The sequence below is a fragment of the Brienomyrus brachyistius genome, chromosome 1 (genome assembly GCF_023856365.1).
Source record: "Brienomyrus brachyistius isolate T26 chromosome 1, BBRACH_0.4, whole genome shotgun sequence".
In the NCBI taxonomy this organism is placed as follows: Eukaryota; Metazoa; Chordata; class Actinopteri; order Osteoglossiformes; family Mormyridae; genus Brienomyrus; species Brienomyrus brachyistius.
Genome location: NC_064533.1, coordinates 30221929 through 30249847, shown reverse-complemented (window position 1 = coordinate 30249847; position 27919 = coordinate 30221929). Strand labels below are relative to the sequence as shown.

Below are 27919 nucleotides of genomic sequence, written 5' to 3'. Positions count from 1 at the left end.
CATGTATGTGAGATGCATGAATCCTTTAAGAGTGTGATGTAATTAATAACGAGACAGATCGCAACCATGTCACATTTATGCCAGTTCATTGGAGGTCCTTACTCCAGTTTTATTTCATCAACACACAATGCTGTTCTCTTTATTAGAATAAAATAATTTTATGAATTTAAAAACGGATAAACTATGATCGCACAGTATCCAGTAATATTAATATAGGTGACAAAAACATCGTTCTTTTTCCAACACAGTTCATTTTCCTCTGCATGTTGATTTTAACACAGCAGAGTGCTTTGGTTAACAATTCGATCGCTAGACACAGCAGTGCAGTAAATGATGCCATCAAGAGGCGAACAAAAGTACTACATTTGTCGAGAAAGCCTGTAGATTTTTTTAATTATTATTATTGTCAAAGGATTACCCCACTCCTACACAGATAAAGACTCACACCCAGTTCTAAATGGAAAGTGCTCTTCAAATAAAATTTAACGTGCCAGCAGTGGCAATGCATTAGATTGGGAGAGATCTTCAATTACGAGAATGAGACCGAGAAATATATCTATCTATCTATCTATCTATCTATCTATATATATATATATATATATGGGTGAAATAGATATATATATATATATCTATGGGTGAAAAATGACATCTGTACTAATAAAAAAAGCAACTTCTTTAAGAAAACGTTTTTCTGATTCTTAAGGATGCTAAAACATTTGATTTTTTTGCAGTCTTCATAAGTCTGTGAACACATGGTTATAATTCATAAAACAGCTCATCAAAGGGAAGTTTTGCATACCCTTTTGGGGCATATGATTCTTTAGCTTTTTTAACCAGCCAAGAGACCGCGATGGTCAGTGCCATCACCCCAGCTATCAAACCTGCAACCAGCGCCCCCCGCAGGCCACTGGCTTTCATTATCGCATCCAATGTAGGAGATGTGTCAGAGTGGGCGGGGACACCAGGCTGAACACTGATTTTTGTAGTAGCACTAGTAGTTTTTCTGGTGGTTGTTGACTTTGTGGATATAGTGGTTATTTTCTTGCTTGTAGTGGTCTGTTTTGTTGTAATGGTATTTTTTCTGGTTGTGATCTTTGGTTTTGTGTTTTGGTTTGGTGTTGTGGTTGTAGTCAAGGTTTTTCTAGTAGTAGTGGTAGTTGTGGTTGGTGTTGTGGACGTAGTCATGGTTTTTCTAGTAGTAGTGGTAGTTGTGGTTGGTATTGTGGTTTTAGTGGTTGGTTTTCTAATAGTAGTGGTAGTTGTGGTTGATGTTGTGGATGTAGTCATGGTTTTTCTAGTAGTAGTGGTAGTTGTGGTTGGTGTTGTTGTTTTAGTGGTTGGTTTTCTAGTAGTAGTGGTAGTTGTGGTTGGTGTTGTGGTTGTAGTGGTTGGTTTTCTAGTAGTAGTGGTAGTTGTGGTTGGTGTGGTTTTAGTGGTTGATTTTCTAGTAGTAGTGGTTGGTGTTGTGGTTGTAGCCATGGTTTTTCTAGTAGTAGTGGTAGTTGTGGTTGGTGTTGTGGTTGTAGTCATGGTTTTTCTAGTAGTAGTGGTAGTTGTGGTTGGTGTTGTGGTTTTAGTGGTTGGTTTTCTAGTAGTAGTGGTAGTTGTGGTTGGTGTTGTGGTTTTAGTGATTGGTTTTCTAGTAGTAGTAGTAGACATTGTGGTTGTAGTTGTTGGTTTTCTAGTAGTTGTGGTAGTAGTGGTTGATTTTGTAGCAGTTGGCATTGTATTTATAGTATTCGGTTTTCTAGTAGTTGTGGTAGATTTTGTGGTTGTAGTGGTTGGTGTTGTAGGTCTAGTGGATGTTTTTCTGTCAGTGGAGGTCGATGTCATTGTGGTGCTAGTAGCGGTCCTCCTAGTGGTGGTTATGGTAGTTGGAGGTTTTGTAAAAAAATCTGTAAAATAGAGTAAAATGAGTGATCAGAAGGAGACAAAATTACTATCAACATACATTTCTTAACAACTAGTGTTACTATAACAAATCTATCTATCTATTTTGTGTGACTGCATTTAAAACCAATTAATGATAATGAAAATACTGAGAATATTAGTAAGAAACCTTCATGTAGGCTTATTTTGTGTTCTTTTTACAAATTAAATAAATTTATGGGGGTGGCATGGTGGTGCAGTGGTTAGCACTGTTGCCTCATACCTCTGGGACCCAGGTTCGAGTCTCTGCCTGGGTTACATGTGTGTAGAGATTGCATGTTCACATCGTGGGGTTTCCTCCGGGTACTCTAGTTTCCCCCCACAGTCCAAAAACATGCTGAGACTAATTGGAGTTGCTAAATTGCCCACATGTGTGAGTGTGCCCTGCAATGGGCTGGCCCCCCATCCTGGGTTGTTCCCTGCCTCATGCCCATTGCTTCCGGGACAGGCTCCGGACCCCCCGCGACCCAGTAGGATAAGCGGTTTGGAAAATGGATGGATGGATGGATAAATTTAAGCTGGACACTTGGATATCGCAACTATTTTCACATTCTGCGTTTTCAGCAGTAAATGTGGATCAATTGATTCATTGATCAAATTCATAGTCCATGTTGATGAGGGCATCTAAAAACTAAAGAAACACAAGCATCCAGTTTGAACTACACTAGATGTATTGCAGACGAATACTCAAAGAAATAGGCTTGAACAAACAATTATTTTACCAAATAATTCCTTATGTAAACGAAGCATGCTGATAGGTGTTCTGATTTAGCTAAATGATATATAACACAAATAAATTATTCATCATTTATTATAACATTTATCATCAGTTCTTTACTATACATTTGGTTTTCCTGGTGAGGAACCCCCTTACCGTTTAGCAGATAGGTGGTCCTCCCTGGCGTTTTCGTCAGTGGACAGTCAGTCTTTTTCTCACAGTAAAATAACCAGCAGTTTTCTTGTCCTGCTGCAGGAGGGTTGTACACAACCAAGTTGCACTTCACACCTGCAGGAAAGTACGAATCTGAGGCCGTGTGTTGTCTTTGAAGAGCTTTTGAGATGCTTCTTAACAGAACAGCAGAAGTTGCTTCAGTTCTGCCACAATCTTGGGTTACCTTGAACTGCGTTTCCCAAGCAACATTCCTGGATGCAGTCCTCTGGATTTAAACTTCTCTGCGACTTCAGAAAAGTTTGGGCTCTTGCCAAAGATGTTCTCACATCCACGGCCATGTTGATGCGCGGTACTGCGACGCATTTTCTTAGTCCTGAAGCAGACGTACAGGCACACAGCAGTACCACAGCAACCAGCAAATTCGCATTCCAAGGGCCCATCGAAGATGCTGCCATGACCAGAGGGCCTCACAGGGAGTCGGGTCCAGTGAGGCCTACAGGGTACCATTGCTGATCTTTAACAATGCCACTAACAAACACACCTTCTAACTTGCAGACTGACTGACAGACTGTTAGAGAAGGAACAGGCTTTATAGTGATGCTAAAAAGGTTATTTAACATATTCTATTATAATTAAGGCAACAAGATATCACATCGCGATAAGTGAAATTTCCTTGAGTAATATTGCGATATAAAAAAAAAAAAACAGAAAAGGAGATGAAATTACCTGAAATAAACTATAGCTAAATAGAAGTTATTCACCAGTAGAAAATGTCAAATAAGTTGGTGATGTTGCTGCAAATTGTGGCAACATAAATCAGCGCTGAGAGATGCGATGTAATTATTGCGCATGTACACATAATGATGACGATGCTGGGATGATATATCTTGCAACACAAATGATAAACTTTTTAAAATTTATGGTGAACGAAATTTTTTTTAGAAGTTCTCCTGCAGTTGAATCCAAATCTTTGTTAATGCGCTTCAACTGGAAGCGTAGCCAAAGCCTTAAAATGTAAAACCTGTTTACCGTTTTTGGTTGAAACACAAAAGCTCTCCCTGAAAAGGAGAGGAAATAAAGGGAAAGACTATGCAGTCCCCGTTAAATCAGCAAGCTCCTTGCCTCCCAGCCAGTTACCTTTTGAAAACACCTCCTCGTCTTTAATTGTAGCTGTGAGTTTTAGAGACAGTGCAAGTTCTCTATTTACATCCTTGTACGTTATTTCAGAAACTGAAAGCATATAAGGTTCTGTGTCACTCGGCAGGTGGCAATGGTGTCAGGACCATAGCCTCTGACTTCAACTTTCTTATTGGAAGTAAATCAAAGCAGCCCCAGGAACTGTTTGTTATGCTTATTACACATGACTGTCTTCTGAAGATCATTTTACTAAACAGAAACCATGTGCCATAATTCTATAGGACATACCGTCCCATATTAGATAAACTCATGGAAATAATGAAGGTAGCAGATCAAAAGTGATCTCCTCCAATACCAGCGAGAGTAAAATGTTAAACAGAGAAACAGAGATAAGTCACAAGAAAACGCCGGAGCATTAAAATACAATACATAAATGAGATTTGAACAGACCTGGGTAAGCGTATCTGTACTGAAGAGAGCTGTCTGGAAGGTGACCCAACCCGGGTCCGGGGTCCAGTCCGAACTGCATACTTCATCTTACAGTGGGACTTTGATCTCTTTTATGAGTTTTTAAATGACTTATTCACGGAGGTGGACAATTCAGGTTCAGCAAGTAAAAATGCAGACCAAGACTTATACTCAAAACCAGTTGAGTATAAAGAGTGACAGTTGGCGGTCCATACCCCGGAAGGGGTGGAGGGCGAAAATGAAAATGAAATGATCAACAGTTATCAAGGTGGGTGCCATCCATCCATCACCATAACCACTTAATCCCAACTGGAGTCGTGGGGGGAGGACTGGAGCCTATCCCAGGAACAAGGGGCACAGGCAGGAACCAACCCTGGGCGGGTACCAGCACACACACACACTCACAGGGCCAACTTAGACTCACCAATCAACCTGCCCTGTATGCTCTTGGACCGTGGGAGGAAACCGGAGTCCCCGGTGGAAATCCACGCGAACATAGGGAGGGCGTGCGAGCTCCACACAGAAAGGACGCAGGACCGAACCTAGGACCATCTTGCTGTGCATAACAATAATTTCTCCAGCCAGGAATACCATATATGTGCACATAATCATTTTCCTGCAATATGAAATACTGTCTCACAATCCTGGCCAGAGTAAGTGGTACCCAAATGGTTAGGGAAGCGCACTTGTAATTGAAAGATTACAGATTTAAATCTCCAACCAGCAAAGTACCACCAAGGTACCTTGGGCAAGGTAGTGCCCCTGGATAGTGAATTAGCTGCCCCCTGCAATGCTGCAGTGTCACACGTAGGTTAAAGGTAGTGGACATATCTTCTTGTTGTGTGTCAATAATGACAGCTAATCACTTTCACTTCACTGGAAGATGGATAACAAACTAACAATAACCTCCCCAACTCAGTAAAATGCAAATTATTGACAATCAGCTGTATGTTTCAACAGAAATGACCTCAGTAGAGCAGTTTTAGACTGAAAGTGTTTAATACATAACACCAAAGTACATAAAAACTGGCACCAGGCCAGACAGAAAACATAGCGCATGGAGGGAAGGTTGAGGTCAAGATTAAGTTCAGCAAAGATGTGGAGAGTGATGTTAACAGGGAGTAGGTGCTGGACAGGAAATCAAAGGCAAGTGTAGGGATACCACCTAATATTCTTATTGATTAGGTATAACAGGAACTTTTCTATCTCTCATCCCCATTCGACAAAGCTGAACCATCTCAGTTATCGCTGCTGTTCGACTGTTAAAAACACAAGAATTCAATTAAACAGTATTCAACAGTATTTGCTAAACGTCAGGACCCTGGCCAGGATAAGCAACTGGAAGATTGATGGAAGAATAAATGATGAATGGATGGATAGGTAGATTTCCCAGTGTTAAACATATGTTTGTATAAAAATAAATTCTGATTAAGTTGACTGTCTGGGAAGAGTCTCAATGCAGGCCAAGGGTAAGATTGAATATTCATGTCTTTAGCTGCTCTTCTACCTGTTATACTAACATCTATCTATTTTATAAAATTGAGGTACATATTGTGGGGACGTGCGATGGGCTGGCCCCCTGTCCTGGGTTGTTCCCTGCCTCGTGCCCATTGCTTCCGGGATAGGCTCCGGACCCCCCGCGACCCAGTAGGATAAGCGGTTTGGAAAATGGATGGATATTGTGGGGACCTAAATGTCCCTACAAGCTAAAAAGTATTGCTATCCACCAAGCCACCATATTGCTTTATGTTAATTAAACGCAGTGAGAGAATTCAATAACCACACACTAAAGATCTACGTGAGCTTGATTTTTGCAATACCTCTAGATGGCGCTTTTACTCACATAACCAACCACTACTCACTAGTTGATAAAAAGACATGAGTGCAAATCATTTTTTGTCCGCTAGATGGCAATGTTGCCTAAAGGAACATACATGCATCGAAGAATACGATGACAGGGTCTAACCCAACTGCTACCCTAATGAGAAGAAGCGGCCAGAAGATGGATGGATGGATCTACAGAATGAGATGGCAGCTCCTTGCAATTTATAGTAATTTATTACTATACCCTTATCCCTGTAGTTTAACAATTTTAATGTAAAAGTACAAAGCAGGCCGGATATGAAAGACATAAAGGTACAGATATCATATTTAAAGATATCATGCATTATAGAAAACAATGTACAAAGCACACAAAAGAAGGGTCCTACCTACCAGTTATCAGTGCTCCTAAAGTGCAGTGAACTACCTGGAGCTACACTATATGGACAAAAGTATTGGGACACGCCTTTCAGTTATTCAATTCAGGTGTTTCATTCAGACCCAGTGCCACAGGTGTATAAAATCAAGCACCTAACCATGCAGTCAGGTTTAGAAGCGCGGGTGAAATAATAGGTCATTTTAAAGAGCTCAGTGAATTCAAGCGTGGTGCTGTTATAGGACACCACTGCAATAAGTGAGTTTGTGAATTGCTTCCCTGCTAGATATTCCACAGTCAACTGTAAGTGGTATTATTGCGAAGTGGAAGCATTTAGGAATAACAGAAACTCAGCCATGAAGTGGCACAGTAAAGTAAAGTAAAGTAACAGAGTGGGGTCGCCGAGTGCTGAGGCACATAGTGCGTAAAAGTCACCAACGCTCTGTTGAAGAGTTCCAAACTTCCTCTTGCCTGAACCAAAGCACAAAAACAGTGTGCTGAGAGCTTCATGGAATGGGCTTCCATGGCCGAGCAGCTGCATGCAAGCCTCACATCACCAAGTGCAATCCCAAGTGTTGGATGGAGTGGTGTAAAGCACGCTGCCACTGGACTCTGATGCAGTGGAAATGTGTTCCGTGGAGGGATGAATCGTGCTTCTTTGTCTGGAAGTCTGATGGATGAGTCTGGATTTGGTGGATGTCTGGAGAAGGTTACCTATCTGACTGCATTGTGCTAACCGTAAAGTTTAGTGGAGGAGGGATAATGGTATGGGGGTGTTTTTCAGGGGTTGGGCTAGGTTCTTTGGTTCCAGTGAAGGGATCACTGAATGATTCAGCAAACTAAGACATTTTGGACAATTATATGATTCCAACTTTGTGTGAACAGTTTGGGGAAGGAAGGTCCTTTACTGTTCCAGTATGACTGTGCCCCACTGAACGAAGCAAAGTCCATAAAGACATGAATGAATGAGTTTGATGTAGAAGAACTTGACTGGCCCACACAGAACTCTGACCTCAACCCCATCGAACACCTTTGGGATGAACTAGAACGGAGATTGTGTGCCTGAGTACCTGACCTCACAAATGCTCTTCAGGATGAATGGGCAAAAATTCCCACAGACACACTCCATAAACTTGCGGAAAACCTTCCCAGAAGAGTGGCAGCTGTTATAGCTGCAAAGGGGGGGACCAACTCCATATTGATGCATATGGATTTAGAGTGGGATGTCATAAAAGTTTCTGTGGGTGTAATGGCCAGGTGTTCCAATACTTTTGTCCGTATAGTGTATGTCCCCGAACAATAATTAAAATCATGTTCTGTTCTGGGCAGCTCTGTTTTAAACCATAAAATGTAGTAGCTATGCTACTTTACAATTATTGCTCTGCATGTGCCCTTTGGCAGCTTTTGGGGTGCATGCTGACAGAAATCCCCATGTCACAGGTCAGTGGGTAAAAACAAAGTACAGCCTTTGTTCTCCCTCCCCCCCCTCCACCTCTTTTCCCCATGTGGAATAATTTCGACTGGCCGTTACATATACAGGTCTAGAATAACTGCCACAAAAGGCATTACTAATTTAAACATTCATATTTTTACATGCGTATCAATGCAAATCAATAAAACGGCTGTTATATTATTATTATCGTTTTTTTAAAGAAGTTAAAAATAGAGCTGAGGGGAAAATATGGGAACTTCAGGAAAGTGGCATCCAGTAGGATGAATTACGACCCCCTAGCAATTATATATGCTGTCAGTGTAGCTGTAAGAGCTCTCAGCGTGAAAGCCCGCATTTCACCAGAATACTTTCCTGCTCATGAACATGCTGGCAAAATGGGAGCCCTGGAACTTTCCTTTAGTACCTTGTGGAAAGCTGCCCAATCAGCAAGCAGGCATGACTGTGCTGTAATCTGTCTGATAAATGTACTTAAGAGAGGCAGAATTGCGCACCGTTGCTGTACGTCAACAAGCTGAATGGTGGATGATCAGGTATCAGCGATTTATCAGCATAGCTGGTCTAGCAATAAAACATCAATACTTGGAAATTAAAGGCTTAGAGAGAAATATAATGCCATATGCAACAAGAGGTGAAACCGTAATTCATATCTCTGTCTCTCGGAGGGATCGCAGGATTCAACCTGACTGCTCAGCAACATTTTCCAATATGTGTGAGAAAATGGTTAAAGCTCAATTCAGTCTGAAAATAGGTTACAGGTTCAGAAATCAATTTTCTACTAAACAAACCAGTGTTCATTTTACATTTTAAGGTAGGAATTAAAACATTGTTTGGAATCCAGTTAAACGTCCATGTAATTTTAGAATTTGGACCAAAATTCGGAGACCATCCCTGTGGGTCTCATTGCCAAGTATGGGACTGAGAAAATTGAGGCCATTAAATATAATTGGCTACATATATAAATACCCTAAAGTGCTTAAAATTGATAGGTTCCACAGTCTGATGATGCATTAAAGAGACTGGATGTGAAGGGCTGGCTTGACCTGGAAGTTAAACTGGTAAGTGTTTGGAATGTATATGGAAATGCTACATGCAAAGGCCATTAAACCCTGCAGACACATGCCACCGTGTGAGTATCAAGGAAAGGCACATTATCTAGCCACACTGTCTTCTGCTTTTAAGCCAGGATGGGTTTTCCAAATGGTCTTGTCACAGAGAGCATTATCAGGTGAGAACTTAATACGACTATAATATTTAACAGCTTAACGTCGTACTTTTAGATTAATCCATGTAAGCTGAGAAATTAATGGTGCTCGTTCACACAACCAAAATATGCCGGCCTGAGTTTTCGGCCAGTAAGTTGAAAGTATGAGGGATGGGAGTTATATCCAAGGCTGACGGCCGGTGTCAGTAAAACGAGATGAAAAAAGATTACGAAAAAACGAGAAGGGCATTTTGCTAGTGCCAGAAACAAAGGATGATATATAGACCGTGTTGCTTGTAAATCTCTGAGAAATGCTAAGCCGGAGCACTGTGCCCTGCCCCTTGGCGTTCCTCTGAAGGACATCAGCAGCACTGGAGAAAATCGGAGATGTGTAGGAGACGTTCCGACAGGAACGGCTGATGGACCGAAAATGTTTTCTCACTTGCAGACCCACGTGTCGCCAGCAGCAGGGTCCAACGCCGCATGTGAAAAGGGCCGCTCCGCTTCGGGAAGGTCATCCGGGCTGGCAGCCGGTTCTGATGCGATGGAGATGGTTGTGGATGCATCAGGGGCCTTGCACTGCCTCAACGCTGAATGGACGGGAGATATACGGAGCAGAGGGATGCCTACACACGCCATCCAGCATCACCAAAGTCAATCAACCAAGCGTGTATGGAATACATCATCACACTTTCCTAAGCATGGAATCGTGCCAATGTGCCCACGGTCCATATGCCACTTTTATTTTATTGCATTCGCTGAGTTTTAATTATACGAGCCTCATCAATGTTTCACATTATGCAATAAGCAATAATTACTCTGCAATAATTACTCTGTAACGCAAAAACGTCAGATCCAAGATTTAAGAGATCTTTATCTTCAGTCTTTCAATATACTTATATCGGTCATGAAATATCTTCCAGAGCCCCTTGGTGTTACATCGATACATTTGCTAAACATGAAAGTGGTTGAAAGATGGAAGGATGGATGGATATGTGAATTTTGGAACTTTTTAAAAATGAAATTAAATCAGTAAACAATTACTTCTCTGCCAGCCTTCTTATCCCCTGCTGCACTGTAACGTCTGCCTCCTTTGGTCCTGGCTGGCAGCTGGATCTGCTCTCACATCGCATCTGTGTGTTTCCTGTGACTGGGTTCCAGTGGCCTTCATGGGCCTTGAAGTTCAACTGGCAAGGCGATCATGGCCACAGAGTAACTACAGCAGCCCCGCGTTACACAGCTAAAGAGTTCAAACCTAAAGAGTTCAAATCAGTAAACCAGTCAGGCCATTTAAACCGAGCTGCTAAACATGTCAAACAAACAGAGGGCTATGTTGCTTCAAATTTACTTTGCTCTTGACCAAGAGAATCGATACAAACAAACGTGGATGACAGAACCATGAACAGATGTGTTTTCTCTGAACGATTTGCACCGTGGTATCACACTGTTAAGCGCTGAACTCAGATGAACATTCCCTGATCTTTTCTACACCATTCCGTCATGCATGCCCAAACTGAGGTTAGCTCAGTATGGTATGTGCAAAGACGTTCACGCTTACCATTTATAAACTGAAGTTGTAGCACTCATTGGGGTCTGGGTGTGGCTCTGCAGGTTATGGCTGTTGGTTCAAATCTCGTGTCTGTTAGAGTAATGTCCCCTTAGGGCCTTTGGTCAAGGCCCTTAGCCTTAATTGCTCCAGGGACTGTCTAGCTTTGCTTTGTCAAATGTGCATTGTTTTGGATAAAAGCATCTGATAAGTAAAAGCACAGATTGTCTACAGATAGGGGAATGATGACAATGGGTGGAACAAGGCTTGGGGGTGGTCACATGTTCTTCTTTACAACAATGAATAAGTGAACAAAGGATTGAACTGAGGGGAGGGGGCTGTCAGTGCCCTGACAGGTTTTGTTGTATTTTGTACTACGGGCCTGTGCATTGGTGTCTGATGAGTCCAGACAGACATCACAATAAACAACGATTCAAGGGAGGGATGTTCATGAAAACAGCACCAGCACAGATTATGTACTCCAGAAAGTATAAACACAGTACGGTCACTGGGAAGAGGAAGATCACGTCAGTGGAACTGTCTACTTTTCTAGCTGTCACCTCTACAGACAGCACCGAGCATAAGCCCCATGAGCAAGCAGCCAACTGCAACTACTGACAAGGGAGCAAGTCGACTGTCACACATGCCAGAACCGGACTGAGCTTCCTCCCCTTAGTTTGACAGAAGTCGCAGACCTTTGTGGGTAAGTCTTGTTGCTACAGACTACAAAACAAATGCAAGGAACAGAAAGTCATGGATACAGGGTTTGTGGAAAGAGTTAACATGTCAGCATTCGTAGGAACATTCAGTCACTTGAGGCTGATGTCCCCGTTTTCAGCATGACAAATGATTTGGGTCCGGCGAATGAGCCACCCACAGAAATGCATCACGAAGAACAGATTCCTTATTTACGGAATCACGTCGCCGGACTCTTGTGGTGTCAGCCATGTCACGAAACACCTATTTAATCCTGTTCTTGGAAAATGAAGCAGGGGCCACGAAATGGGATCGAGAGCCCGGCGGGGCGACAGCTCCCATTTCGGCAAGGTGCTGCTTCCTTTCGGAACCGCAAGCTTTGTGAATCATTGGTTCGTCAAAGAGACTGTAGGCCATGAAAGCACTCTATCGCTCTCCACATGGAGGCTGAATCAGACATCCCCCCCCCCACCCTGATGGACTGAAGAGCGATGGCATGTGTAACAGCAGGGACCCTGTCTGGGGGGAGCCATGTCGCTCTTCTTAGGGCGTCGGACTCCCCACCATAGCAGCTTTTCACATAAACCACTGTGGTCTCCGAGACTTCAGATGGACAGCTCAGGAACAAGTCACTCGCTATTTACCCACAAAAAGACGGGCAGTTCATACCGTAAAAGTTGAAACAACCGGATATTAACCGAAGCCAGTCCATTTAAGTGAAGAAAAAAATAATAACAGGGCGAACAACATCAAGCGTCAACTGATTTCAGAATGGAGTGGTGAGAGAATGTCTTTTTCGGCTGTGCTATTTAAAATTCCCATTCAATAAATCATTTGCAAAGTAAAAGCCTGGATCTCACTGAATCTAACTCATAACAGATTGTGTTAAATAGCACACAAAACATGTATCTTGCATGAAATTATTGTTCCTCCTGCTGAAAAGGTTTATGTTTCACCTCTTTTGGTAGTTCCTTCATGTTAGGTCGATCTGAGGTCAGCCAAGGGGAAAATTCAATAGACAGTGGCTTGAACGTGGAATCTATAATAAACACAATGAGAAACTAACAAACCTCTTGATATGGTATTATATCATGGTAATAGAAAATGAATCACAGGTAATTACCTGCTCATACCATAAGATAGGGTTAATTTCATTGTCATTTGTTATACGAGACTGCAGCAGTAGCAACAACTATAAAATATTCCCCGTTAATTTTTATAACCTTATACTTTTGGGGTTGTAGGAATTTCCTGATGTAAATCTGGGATGGTGAGCAAAATGATTGGAAACCACAGCTGAAGAAAATTCTCACGCAGGTCAACAGACAAACTGTCTCCCTGAGAGTTCCGGAGCGGCGTGACATCCCGTAACCATGGCGCACGGGTCTCGAAAGTGACGTCTCAGAAAGTGATTCTCGACGGCTCCAGAACGGAGCTGAGTAGAACGTTCCGCAGCTTCCTGTAACTAAGAGAATATATTTCACAACAAAAATGCCTTTCTTGGTCTGCGGCAAGTGAAAGGGCCAAAAGCTTGGTAATGTGTGGCGGCAAGCGGGCGAAAGCAACGCAGCACACTGGCTTAGTTGTGCTGGACTCTGCCATAACCAGCTGGCTCAGCGATTTTCCCTCAAAGGCAGGTGATTTGATTAATTATATTTAAGCTACCTGGATTTAAAATGACTAGAAAACTAAGTTTTTATAAGTCACTCCTATTTATTTTCCAGATGATTCAATAACATGGAACTTAAATTTTACTAACTTACTCAGAGCTTGGCCTGTGGAAAGACCTGTAATTCCCTGCCAGTAATAAAGATAGAAAAATACTAGTTCACAGGATACTTTCAAAATAACCACCAAAAAGCACCACACAGGGTTCAGGGGAAAGTTTAAAATATCCAGCCTATATGTTCTGAGGTAAATGTTGCATTCAGCTTTAGTACATCTCGTGTCGCCTCAGTTGGACCCGATGTGGGTGTAATTACTCCTCCAGGACTGAGGGTGGAGGGCTGTCTCTGAGTCACCTGGCACAGCATCTCGTCTGTAACATGAGTCGAGTATCATTGCAAAGAGTCGTCGTGGTGGGAATGGACCGCTCACACGTTGTTATCCCTACACATTGTAACATATTGTCATGGTTCTCTCTCATTTTAAATCTGACACAATAATCAGCAAGTAAATGGAACAATAATTATCTATCCCACATAAAATGTTTTCTACCTTGTTTGGCTTGTCTGTTCAAATGTTCTTTAAAATTTATTTGCTTACTTTGCTCCCAAAAGGTACCGGCTTTTAATAAGGTTCAATAAGGCAAGACTCAAGCCATCTGAATTCAAAAGCTTAGCCTATGAGTTCTCCGATGTCTCTTGTAATCAAAGAGATTCACAGGGAAGGCAGAATTGGCTTTTAATTTTTCACATGAAATGTTGCTTTTTATTCCTGTCCTAATGCCTCCCCATTAAGTATCTACCCGATAGTTGCAACATACTTAAGCAGTTGGCTTATTGAAATATATAAGAAGGAAAAGATCTGATGAAGCCTTGAATGACGTACTACCAGAAGGCAGCTTGGGAGATCTTTCCCAGAAAGAGCTGAGTAGGTGTGACTGGGACCCAGGAATCACTATGAACGGTTGCTATGCTAGCCGGGAGTATTCTGCTCATTTTAGCACACCGGCAGACAAGTGAAGTGAACTCAAACCGAGACTTTTACTAGGAAACATGTTCACACAAAGCACTCATTTTAACGTACACAGTCTAAAAAAGAGCAGTTCAGGATGTATTTCACTACGTGTTGTACTTTGTGTGACTATGTATGTGACAATTAAAGAATCTTGAATCATCGAAGAATACAATCATATAATCAGAGGAAATGAAATCCGGCCTTGTATCAAGCCATGCTCCAAATGTAGAGCAAGGGGAACTTTCAGAGGAAAACAAGAAGATACAGCTAAAGTCAAGAACAATGGGAAAAAATCTGTGAATCTCCTAGAGCAGGGGTCTCCAGCTCCGGTCCTAGAGGGCTACCGTCCAGTAGGTTATCTATCATACCTGGCTTCTGATGAGCCACATATGCTCTTAGGTAAATACCAGGAACAGGTGTGGCTCATCAGAAGCTAAGTGGGACAGAAAACCTACTGGATAGTAGCTCTCTAGGACCGGAGTCGGAAACCCCCTGTTCTAGAGAAATCAAAGTGTGCCAACTACAGCCCTCTGGTGGACAGTCTGGGAATTTCTCTGGGCTGTGATAGAAAGAGACACTTCTCTTCAGAAGGTTTTTGTACTGATTCACCCACCTAATGCTCAGAAAAACTGCTCTTTTCTTCAGAATGGACCACTCTGAGTGCCCTGTTCAGTCTAGCCCAGTCCATACCATTTCAGAAATCACTATGGCTTCCTGTAGTTGACCTGTTTTTTTAAATTATTTTACATTTTTTAAAATAAACAACCAGGAATTATCATAAAATAGCACAGAAATCGGGATTAATTACATTTAAAAGAAACCACAGATGCACCTTTATATTAAGTGCTTTACCAATCAGAAAAGACTCACCTATGACAGTTTTTACAGATTTGTGACTCGAATATTTCAAAATAACCTTTAATATCTGTAGCTCCACTGAGCATCCTGTGACCTGTATGCTTCGAGGCACGATGCATGTGTACCATCCAAGTCTGCTCATATTAATTTAATATTATGCTTTATCATTATAATTGTCGAAACAACAAACAACATATTTATGTTATGTAACTGACTATAATTCGTTTCACTAATCTAAGCATTATGTTCATTAAAATATGAAACTGGGTGATTTTCATTACATATCTTAATTTATCCGTACATATATATTACCCTTGCATAACATAATACTCAATTATTTAAAGAAGTTATGTAATACTATTTAGTCTGAAAATAAATATAGTGAAAAATAAAGCATTTTAAATTGAAAGAATGAATTGATACATTAAGTCTGTAACTTAATGCTGCCCTGACAGCTTTGTATGCTTTAGAACTGTCTATTGGCCTCCTTGCTTATCAAAATTATGTTAGAAACCTTATGTCTTTTTGAACAATGATGCTTTTCATTTATTATCATCGTCGCTGGTTTGGCTCCCTGATGAAGAATGCTATAGCATGACTTCTTGGATTCATCTGGAAGCTGGACATCTGCAATGGTTCTAGGCCAAACGGAGAGGAAACTCTGAAATGCTCAGAGAAGATTGCTTTGGCATGGGGAAAGTAGCTTTGACTTGGAGAAGAATGAGTTTTTACCAAGGTGCCAGATTTGACTTGGAGAAGGATGCTTTGACTCAGAGAAGGTTACTCTGACTCAGAGAAGACCACTTTGACTTGGAGAATGCAGCCTTGACTCAGAGATGTTTCTTTTAACAAAGAAAACACGTCTTTGACTTAGAGATGGTTGTTTTGACTCAAAGAAGGCCATTTTGACTTATTGAAGGCCACCGTGACTCTGAGGACGCTGCTTTCACTTGGAGTGGCAGAGGTGGAAACCCCCTATCGCAAGGCCTCATAGGTTATAGGCCAGCCAGAGTAGCTCCCACCTTGCTGTAAATCCACTAGATCCCATGTACATGTTTACCCGACACTCACACTGTGTTCAGTAAATCACATCCCACGGAACAGTGGAAATCGTAAAGAAGGCCGGGAGTCCAGGCCGCCAGCATTCACAGAGGGGCCGTTATTCAGCGTGGAAGCAGGAAAGGCAGCCATAAAAATTATGAAATACGAGGCCGCGGCTTTGAACTGCTCCCCCACTGGTATCGGTTACTGAGATCCACCTCGCCAGTGGTGAGCTTGGGCTTTAGCAGGGGCTCCACTTGAGCTGCAGTGCCGGGGTACTTGGGCACCGGATCGCATCAGATTAAGGACCTGGGAAATCGGCAGGGAAGTGAGTGTTCATCCAAAATGATTTTAAGGGGCCTGCCTTATGAAACAGGAACCCAGGTTCGAGCCACCTTTGCAGAGAATGTGATTTGGCTCCTCTCTCCCCAGCTGCTCTGCAGTGACACCTACTGGCAGCTGTGGAAAGGGGCAGCCTGATGAATATGTGCACTCTGAGAGAGGTGTGTGGGGAGAAGAACTAAAACAGTGGAGAGAAATGCATCCCTCAATGCTTTTTCAAACAGGAATACAGGCTGGGAGGAAATAATGAAGATGGAACTCCAGAAGAAAGCAGAGGAAGAGTTTCAGCTGGGATTCCTCTCCCGCAGTGCAAACCATAATCAAATTGAAATTCAAGAATGGAAGGCAGCCCGGGAGGATGAACCTTCCGGAGTTAAAATTGGACTAAGCAAACATTTTTTTTTCCTGTCTGGCTTTACAGAATTATCTTCACCATTACATCACAGGGACATGGTACATTTCATCCATCCATCTTCCACTTACCCAGCAGATAATCCTGTGAGTCTGGAGCCTTTCCCATGATGCATGAGGCATAAGGATGGCAGTTCATCACAGGACACAGCTCACATACAGTCGCACACTAATAGTGATCTTTATGCACCAATCTTTATGCGGGACATGACAGGCATAACGAGACAGACATGGCGGGCAAAACACGACAGACATGATGGGCGGGACGTGACAGACATGACGGGCGGGACGTGACAGACATGACGGGCATAACATGACAGACATGACGGGCATAACATGACAGACATGATGGGCGGGACGTGACAGACATGACAGGCATAACGAGACAGACATGACGGGCATAACGTAACAGACATGACGGGCGGGACGTGACAGACATGACGGGCGGGACATAACAGACATGACGGGCATAACGTGACAGACATGACGGGCATGATGTGACAGACATGACAGGCATAACGTGACAGACATGACGGGCATAACATGACAGACATGATGGGCGGGACGTGACAGACATGACAGGCATAACGAGACAGACATGATGGGCATAGCGTGACAGACATGAGGGGCGGGACGTGACAGACATGACAAGTGGGACCTGACAGACATGACGGGCATAACGTGACAGACATGACGGGCATAACGTGACAGACATGACGGGCATAATGTGACAGACATGACGGGCATAACGTGACAGACATGACAAGTGGGACCTGACAGACATGACGGGCATAACGTGACAGACATGATGCGCATAACGTGACAGACATGACGGGCATAACGTGACAGACATGATGGGCGGGACGTGACAGACATGACGGGTATAACATGACAGACATGACAAGTGGGACCTGACAGACATGATGGGCATAGCGTGACAGACATGATGGGCGGGACGTGACAGACATGACGGGCATAACGTGACAGACATGATGGGCGGGACGTGACAGACATGACAGGCATAACGTGACAGACATGACAGGCGGGACGTGACAGACATGACAGGCATAACGTGACAGACATGACGGGCATAACGTGACAGACATGACGGGCGGGGCGTGACAGACATGATGGGCATAACGTGACAGACATGACAGGCATAACATGACAGACATGACGGGCGGGACGTGACAGACATGATGGGCGGGACGTTACAGACATGACAGGCATAACGAGACAGACATGACGGGCATAACGTGACAGACATGACGGGCATAACGTGACAGACATGACGGGCGGGACGTGATAGACATGACAGGCATAACGAGACAGACATGATGGGCATAACGTGACAGACATGACGGGCATAACGTGACAGACATGACGGGCGGGACGTGACAGACATAACAGGCATAACGAGACAGACATGACGGGCATAACGTGACAGACATGACGGGCATAACGTGACAGACATGACGGGCGGGACGTGATAGACATGACAGGCATAACGAGACAGACATGAAGGGCATAACGTGACAGACATGACGGGCATAACGTGACAGACATGACGGGCATAACGTGACAGACATGACGGGCGGGACGTGATAGACATGACAGGCATAACGAGACAGACATGACGGGCATAACGTGACAGACATGACGGGCATAACGTGACAGACATGATGGGCGGGACGTAACAGACATGACGGGCATAACATGACAGACATGACAAGTGGGACCTGACAGACATGACGGGCATAACGTGACAGACATGATGGGCGGGACGTAACAGACATGACGGGCATAACGTGACAGACATGACGGGCATAACGTGACAGACATGATGGGCGGGACGTGACAGACATGACGGGTATAACATGACAGACATGACAAGTGGGACCTGACAGACATGATGGGCATAACGTGACAGACATGATGGGCGGGACGTGACAGACATGACAGGCATAACGTGACAGACATGACGGGCATAATGTGACAGACATGATGGGCGGGACGTAACAGACATGACGGGTATAACATGACAGACATAAGTGGGACCTGACAGACATGAGGGGCATAACGTGACAGACATGATGGGCGGGACGTGACAGACATGACAGGCATAACGTGACAGACATGACGGGCATAACGTGACAGACATGACGGGCGGGACGTGACAGACATGACAGGCATAACGTGACAGACATGACGGGCATAACGTGACAGACATGACGGGCGGGGCGTGACAGACATGATGGGCATAACGTGACAGACATGACAGGCATAACATGACAGACATGACGGGCGGGACGTGACAGACATGACGGGCGGGACGTGATAGACATGACAGGCATCACGAGACAGACATGACGGGCATAACGTGACAGACATGATGGGCGGGACGTGACAGACATGACAGGCATAACGAGACAGACATGACGGGCATAACGTGACAGACATGACGGGCATAACGTGACAGACATGACGGGCGGGACGTGATAGACATGACGGGCATAACGTGACAGACATGACAGGCATAACGTGACAGATATGACAAGTGGGACCTGACAGACATGACGGGCATAACGTGACAGACATGATGGGCGGGACGTAACAGACATGACGGGCATAACGTGACAGACATGACGGGCATAACGTGACAGACATGATGGGCGGGACGTAACAGACATGACGGGCATAACATGACAGACATGACAAGTGGGACCTGACAGACATGACGGGCATAACGTGACAGACATGATGCGCATAACGTGACAGACATGACGGGCATAACGTGACAGACATGATGGGCGGGACGTGACAGACATGACGGGTATAACATGACAGACATGACAAGTGGGACCTGACAGACATGATGGGCATAGCGTGACAGACATGATGGGCGGGACGTGACAGACATGACGGGCATAACGTGACAGACATGATGGGCGGGACGTGACAGACATGACAGGCATAACGTGACAGACATGACAGGCGGGACGTGACAGACATGACAGGCATAACGTGACAGACATGACGGGCATAACGTGACAGACATGACGGGCGGGGCGTGACAGACATGATGGGCATAACGTGACAGACATGACAGGCATAACATGACAGACATGACGGGCGGGACGTGACAGACATGATGGGCGGGACGTTACAGACATGACAGGCATAACGAGACAGACATGACGGGCATAACGTGACAGACATGACGGGCATAACGTGACAGACATGACGGGCGGGACGTGATAGACATGACAGGCATAACGAGACAGACATGATGGGCATAACGTGACAGACATGACGGGCATAACGTGACAGACATGACGGGCGGGACGTGACAGACATAACAGGCATAACGAGACAGACATGACGGGCATAACGTGACAGACATGACGGGCATAACGTGACAGACATGACGGGCGGGATGTGATAGACATGACAGGCATAACGAGACAGACATGACGGGCATAACGTGACAGACATGACGGGCATAACGTGACAGACATGACGGGCATAACGTGACAGACATGACGGGCGGGACGTGATAGACATGACAGGCATAACGAGACAGACATGACGGGCATAACGTGACAGACATGATGGGCATAACGTGACAGACATGATGGGCGGGACGTAACAGACATGACGGGCATAACATGACAGACATGACAAGTGGGACCTGACAGACATGACGGGCATAACGTGACAGACATGATGGGCGGGACGTAACAGACATGACGGGCATAACGTGACAGACATGACGGGCATAACGTGACAGACATGATGGGCGGGACGTGACAGACATGACGGGTATAACATGACAGACATGACAAGTGGGACCTGACAGACATGATGGGCATAACGTGACAGACATGATGGGCGGGACGTGACAGACATGACAGGCATAACGTGACAGACATGACGGGCATAACGTGACAGACATGATGGGCGGGACGTAACAGACATGACGGGTATAACATGACAGACATGACAAGTGGGACCTGACAGACATGATGGGCATAACGTGACAGACATGATGGGCGGGACGTGACAGACATGACAGGCATAACGTGACAGACATGACGGGCATAACGTGACAGACATGACGGGCGGGACGTGACAGACATGACAGGCATAACGTGACAGACATGACGGGCATAACGTGACAGACATGACGGGCGGGGCGTGACAGACATGATGGGCATAACGTGACAGACATGACAGGCATAACCTGACAGACATGACGGGCGGGACGTGACAGACATGACGGGCGGGACGTGATAGACATGACAGGCATCACGAGACAGACATGACAGGCATAACGTGACAGACATGATGGGCGGGACGTGACAGACATGACAGGCATAACGTGACAGACATGATGGGCGGGACGTGACAGACATGACAGGCATAACGAGACAGACATGACGGGCATAACGTGACAGACATGACGGGCATAACGTGACAGACATGACGGGCGGGACGTGATAGACATGACGGGCATAACGTGACAGACATGACAGGCATAACGTGACAGATATGACAAGTGGGACCTGACAGACATGACGGGCATAACGTGACAGACATGATGGGCGGGACGTAACAGACATGACGGGCATAACGTGACAGACATGACGGGCATAACGTGACAGACATGACGGGCATAACGTGACAGACATGATGGGCGGGACGTAACAGACATGACGGGCATAACATTACAGACATGACAAGTGGGACCTGACAGACATGACGGGCATAACGTGACAGACATGATGGGCGGGACGTAACAGACATGACGGGCATAACATGACAGACATGACAAGTGGGACCTGACAGACATGACGGGCATAACGTGACAGACATGATGGGCGGGACGTGACAGACATGACGGGCATAACATGACAGACATGACAGGCATAACGTGACAGATATGACGGGCATAACATGACAGACATGACAAGTGGGACCTGACAGACATGACGGGCATAACGTGACAGACATGATGGGCGGGACGTAACAGACATGACGGGCATAACATGACAGACATGACAGGCATAACGTGACAGATATGACGGGCATAACATGACAGACATGACAAGTGGGACCTGACAGACATGACGGGCATAATGTGACAGACATGACAGGCATAACGTGACAGACATGACGGGCATAACGTGACAGACATGACTGGCGGGACGTGATAGACATGATGGGCATAACGTGACAGACATGACGGGCAGGACGTGACAGACGTGACAAACTCCTGGGTGTGTGAAGCAGCATACTGCTCCCTCCATGCTGCCCAGTAATGTTTCTCCAATATCTATCTATAATTTTTTTAATTAGCATACAGTATGTTCTGAAATTCTGTGATCAACAGGAAATGACCGGCTGCCTTTTAGAAGAGCAGCTATCTGCATGAAACCACACCCATTTTGTCATAAGAATGACTGTGGGCAGATCTAATAAAGATGGTAACTAAACTTGAATTGTACATCAGTGACTTTCCTGAGACGAGAAATTTACCTAAAAATCATTCAGTGAAACGGATTAATTCTGCTGGAAGATCAGGAAGAAATATGACCACGGTTAGAAAGTCACGGACAGACAAGGCACACAAAACAGCTCACAGTGTTTCTGCAATGTAAAAACAGAGCCGACTTCTCGGCACGTTAGGCTGCCATTCTGCCCGACTGCTAATGCAACTCGTAAAGATGTGTCAAATCATACCACCATTCATTCAACAAAGAAACTGCTAAACTACAGGATCCCAGACAGGAAATCCTACACAGTCATAGAATAAAGTTCCCATTGTCAGTAACCGCAGCTTTCTCTGTGATGGGTGGCAGGAGGATATAGAGTCATGTTCACAAGGTCCAGGTCTTTAAAGGTCCAAGATCATTCAAAAGGGGAGTTTTTGATCCATTGAAAATATGTTGAACTCAAACTTCCCAGTCAGGTTGATCTTGGAAAAGGAACCTCAACAGAAACACTGGGGCAATTCTAGGTCTGTATCACACCGACCACAAGAGGAAAAGAGGAAAACTTAGACCTAGACTGGCTCTTACCACCTAGAGAAGTCTGTCTGCTGATCAATTTCTACTGACAGGAGGCCTAGCTTGTCTTGGTTTGATGCAATAGTCAGAAATGAAAAGCATAAGCATCCTTCAGCTATGAGAAATGGTCAAGGATTTTTCAGATGAGTAGTGTAAAAGTTTTGTGGCTACTGCAGGCAACATCTGAGAGACATTTTAAGCTCTCTAATGCAGCAAGTCACACAAAGAATCTTATTCGGGACTCTTAGTGTGATCAACAAGACCTGTCAGGTGGACATCAGCTGGGGAGCAGTTATTGAGAATCAGTAAAAGTGCCACTGATTTAGCTTTTAATAAATATAAACCATGTTCACTGATTCCTAATGTGTTCAGGTTAAGACTATTGCCATCCCTGCATATAAATATACAAATTTGTTTATTTGCACCAAATTTAACCTGTTTTTGTTGCATCAGTGTCATATAGGTTAACAATAGCTATATCTAAGTAACATAATTAATACAATCTAGATATTTTGTGTCTCTCCATGTTTCCAGGAGAAAAATATTGCCTAATCAAATCTGTGTAAGTGCATTTTTTTTCATGACACCACATGGTGAATGAAAGCACTGAGCCGTCGTTTCTGGGTTTGATTACGAGTGGCAAATTAATCAGCCGATCGGGTGGAGTATAATCAAGGGCTTCTGCTTTGCCTGACCTTCTTGGGAACGTGGTCACGAGGCTCCATGGGGGTGATTTTACCCCCCCCCCCCCGCCCCAACCAACCCTCAGGAGGGAGCAATAAAAAAATGGAAGAGCAATAGACCTTTGAAGCGTCCCACAGGCGAATCCGCTGGCCACTCCCTATGGAAAAACACAGGCAGGCTGGAGGAGCATGTGGAGGTGAAGGAAAACGAAGCAGAAGAGCTTTTTATCACTCTCTCCATATACCACCCTATAAAAAGACATTCTGGAACCGCAAGAATGCGTTGTGGATCCGGGAATCCGTCACACCTCCCCTGGACCCTGAAGTAGGCTCCCTGCCCTCTGTGACACAGAGGTGAGAAGATATTTGGATGTGGATTCCACCTACACCTCATTTTTAGATCATACGCCTATTCTTGCATTCCATATGTAATTCCTGTCACACGTAGTTCTGAGACCAGCTGTCACGTATGACTCCATGGTAATAAATGAAGAAAATGGTGGTTGGGGGTAACTCAGGGGCTTTACGATGGCGACGAAGGATTCAGTCACCAAAAGCGACGCCCTCAATGACCTATCACAGCTTTTTAAGAAATCTCTGCTTCCGGTGACCCTGTTGCATTTGCCCCCTCTAGCATTGCATTCTCTAGCTTTTAAGAAAACTGCTATTTTCAGAAGAGGGATATGAGAATGTGACACATGACAGCACGAGGCTGGAACACACAGGGGCCAGATTCACAGCCCCAGCGGCGGGCGCCCTCCGTGTGTGGCTCTGACATTTTTTTGTCCCAGCAGGCCTTGTGGTCACGACACAGGATATTCACGCAAGGCCTGGCCCCCGCGCAGACACACATGCAGGGTTAAGTCCCTTTCCTTAAGCAGGACCTATAACAACAATCTCTAATCCTCTAAGGATGTTATTCATAACAGCCTGACTAATTAAAATCAGGCACTCAGCTCTCTCCCTTGCCAGACATGCAGCGAACGCCAGCATTTTCAGAGGAGGGGATGATTGTGTGTCCTGGCTTGGAACTGCCTTCCTGAGAGCTCATACGGGGTATTTTCCACTGTTGACAATCCAAACTCTGTACTTACAGTACACACATGCCATCCAGCTCGACATGGCCATTTGTTTCTGTGGCAAAGAGGTTCTTTTTTTTTGCCCCCCCCCCCCACGCCCCGGTGACCCGCCCCCTCCCCCTGCTTCTGAAATGCTTATGGGTGGCACAACAACCTCCTGCCTCATAATTTCTCCAATATTATTGAGTTTATTTTTGTCGGCCTCAGATATTTGTTGTCGACATGGACGAAAAGTCAACACCGGAGAGGATCTGAGAGTCACGGCGGTCGTCGGTCTCGCAACACGATCCTCCCTTTTCGGCGAGGCCGCGGCTCCTGGGAGCAGCCCACCTACCTGGTGTTTTGACTTCGCCCGAGACGATCCCGTCTAGCAGCGGGGTACCTCTGCGTGAAGCCGACCGGGCTCAAGTGACAGTCCGGGAAAAGCTGCCCGTCATCCTGCTCGTCTCACAGGCGTGTGCCTTTTGCCTTAATAGCTAGTTCAGGATCCCTGCTGTAAGTGTTGCACCCTTATGAGTCACATTTCTATCATAAGACCCAATGCGATGACGTCAGAAGTGCACATCTTGTGAACTCCAAGGCTGCGGCAATGTTACCGACTCATGGGTGTTATCGACGTGCCTTAGCACTAATAGTCCTTTATCCTCCTAACCCTTCCATGGATAGCTAGCCTCACTGGTGCCAGCAGTGAATGCCAAGCACAATTGTAGGTGCCGGCCAAGGAGAACTCAATCCCCCATCCCTAAGTAAGCATCTGGCTTTGAGAGACAACCAAACAACACCTCTTTGCCATTTAATACTTTAACAATTAAGACCATCTTATTTACTTAGCATAAAACCGCACTCTAAAATAGAACAGTCTCTCCCCTGTTTGGTGACAGCTAATTCTGTTGTTGCTAGGTCTCCAATTAACACCTCTCTTGGACCATGTAAAGTCCAAAAGCATTTGTTTTTCATGGATATTTAGCATCTGTTTGATTGGTTCAGCCAATAGGCAGGCCCTGAAGGAACATCAGTCATAGCATATGTGTAGAATGATTGGCTGGACTGTTCATTAGCTTGGTGTCACCCGTAGAGGAGTTTCTCCTTGGGAAGTTAGTGACGACAGCTCTGTGGCTGCATATTGCAGGTGTTGCTGGACCCGGTGGTCCCGGCCAGCCATACTACCAAAGTGAGCCAGGCTCTATGGTGGAGATCATGTGGCCACCAACTGGACCCAGGTGCTGCAGCTGTATGGTCATACTGCAGTAACCTGATCAGAAACCCACAGCTGCGTCAGATGGTAATTCCGTGAAGAGGTTAGAAGAGCCCCAGTGGTCAATACTACATTTTATGGAAAAATCAGAGATGCTGGGCGGTGTGGAAGATGAACGTGCATGCCAATCATGCAGAAGAACTTCACGTCTAATGCTTCAAATTATTAGGAGTGGGATCTAGCTGCAAGAGAGGAAAATTACTGATCTGAGCAAAGAGCAATTACTGATCTGAGCAATTACTGATCTGAGCAAAGGTTCTTACAATTAAAGAAAAAGTGAATGTAATTTTATCTTACAAATGATTTGTTAAAGAATTCTAATCATTATAGGTGTTATAGATTAAAATAATGAAAAACATTTTATGTATCTTTCACACACATAGGCTAATTTTCCACATTTTGTAGGACGATTATTGCTGGTAAATATTCAATGCAGAATGCACACATCTTTGAATGGTGCAGAAAATTGTCAATTAGCTTTTAAATGTCAGTTGGAGATTGAACACTCCACTACCAATACTTCCAATGTTGGGGAACTGGGAAGCATGAGTATAGTTCACAAATGATGTAGATCTCCGCTGACACTTTTTGGATGCTACTGAGCACCATTCACTTGATTTCTTTATAGTACAAGAGACACTCTAAGTCTGCAGTCCAAGGAAATACATTTCATTAAAATCTGTCCAGTGTCTCACCAACACACTGTCATTACCACTGGAATCAAGAAAACTCCAAGGAAATCCTGCTGCCAGTGTAAACATTTGCTGTGTCTTTTTCTGTTCTTCTCTCATAAGCCAGTGTTGTCCTTTCTGGTAACACAGGAGGGGGGGATGATGATCCTACGTTCACCGGGCATTTAGAGCCTCTGATAACCACAGCTACCAAATCTAAGGACATCAGGAAGGCCCCTGGGGGGGGGGGGGGGCACAGGAGCATCATGCTCTTCGTTTAGCTGTCGATTTGGGGGTGATGTCACCAGTCTGGTTATCCCGTGCCATTCTCAGTTTTTCCTTCCGATGCTGGTATCGAGGTCCATAGTGCCCCTGCCAGGAGGTGGCAGGACATGGATTTCATCTAGCTGTCGGAAAAGGCTATTCACACTGGCTCTGGGAGGACGGAATTCCAAGTCATTTGAATAAACCTCTGCAGCCTTTGATCACAGCAGTGATGTCCCTTTACTTAAGCTTTACTGTCCCAAAAAACATATTTGGTGCACAACAGGAGGATGAGGAGCTGAGACAAGAGACATAGAGGAACGAGAAGGAAACACAGGAGGCCAAACGTGAAAGGTCGAGGGACAAAAGGGAGCTTGAGGGAGTCACGGCGAGCAGCAGGCGGCACCCGGAGGGGCCGCAGGTGACCGGCGAGGCAGGAGCAGGCGCGGACCACGAAGGGGGCAAGGAGACAGGTCGAGGGACAGACGGAGGAGTCGAGGAGGAAGTCGGAGGGGGCACCAGGAGAGGCGAGGAGGGAGTCGGAGAGGAGGCTGATGCAGGCAAGGAAGGAGGTGGAGTCGCGGCAGGCAAAGCTGCAGCCGAATGAGGAGGTAGAGGAGGGGGACCCGCAGGCGACCGAGGAGTCGAGCCCGGGGAATCCATAAGCAACCGACGAGGTGTCGGAGGGGGACCCACAGGCAACCGCCAAACCTTAGCCACAGGATCTGCAGGCGTCCCCTAAGCCCCAGCCAAGGCAAGCAAGGGCGAGCCAGGGGGCAGGGTGGGTGGGACCTGATAGGTGAGGTTCTGACCGGGATCGACTACGCCGGGGCAAGGGCAGAGGAGTCATTAGGGAGGTCCCTCTCGAGCTCCTCCTCTTCCAAGGGGGAAGGAGCGGAGGTCAGACTGTCTGGGACCTCCTCAGGGACTGGGACTGGTACCGGGGGGACTGGAGCAGGGTCAGGGACTAGGACGCCGGGCCGAGGCATCAGGTGAGGGCGGAGCCTAGGCATCAGGCGCGGGCAGATCCGGAGCTGGAGCCTCGGGCG

General features: G+C 45.3%; 1 protein-coding gene across 2 annotated transcripts; it reads right to left on the bottom strand.

The window, feature by feature from the left end:
• Nucleotides 1-641: 641 nt before the first annotated feature.
• Nucleotides 642-25143, bottom strand: mansc1 (MANSC domain containing 1). Of its 2 annotated transcripts, none has more exons than XM_049028221.1 (4): nucleotides 25015-25143; nucleotides 3045-3314; nucleotides 2804-2935; nucleotides 642-1895 (listed from the first exon to the last, which is right to left on the bottom strand). In XM_049028221.1, the coding sequence occupies exons 2-4, from the start codon at nucleotides 3274-3276 to the stop codon at nucleotides 757-759; spliced, it is 1503 nt and encodes a 500-aa protein (XP_048884178.1). In that variant the 5' UTR covers nucleotides 3277-3314; nucleotides 25015-25143; the 3' UTR covers nucleotides 642-756. The 2 variants fall into 2 exon arrangements, with proteins under 2 accessions (XP_048884178.1, XP_048884184.1); XM_049028227.1 differs by lacking the exon at nucleotides 25015-25143 and adding an exon at nucleotides 4409-4476.
• Between the last annotated feature and the right edge of the window lie 2776 nt (nucleotides 25144-27919).

Bases quoted from the DNA above. Each gene is read 5' to 3' on its own strand.
- mansc1 (XM_049028221.1), bottom strand. From the start codon at position 3,276: ATGGCAGCATCTTCGATGGGCCCTTGGAATGCGAATTTGCTGGTTGCT. The intron at 2,936-3,044 runs GTAACCCAAGAT...ACTTTCCTGCAG, and splicing joins CTTGGGAAACGCAGTTCAAG to GTGTGAAGTGCAACTTGGTT. The intron at 1,896-2,803 runs GTAAGGGGGTTC...TCTATTTTACAG, and splicing joins GACCACCTATCTGCTAAACG to ATTTTTTTACAAAACCTCCA.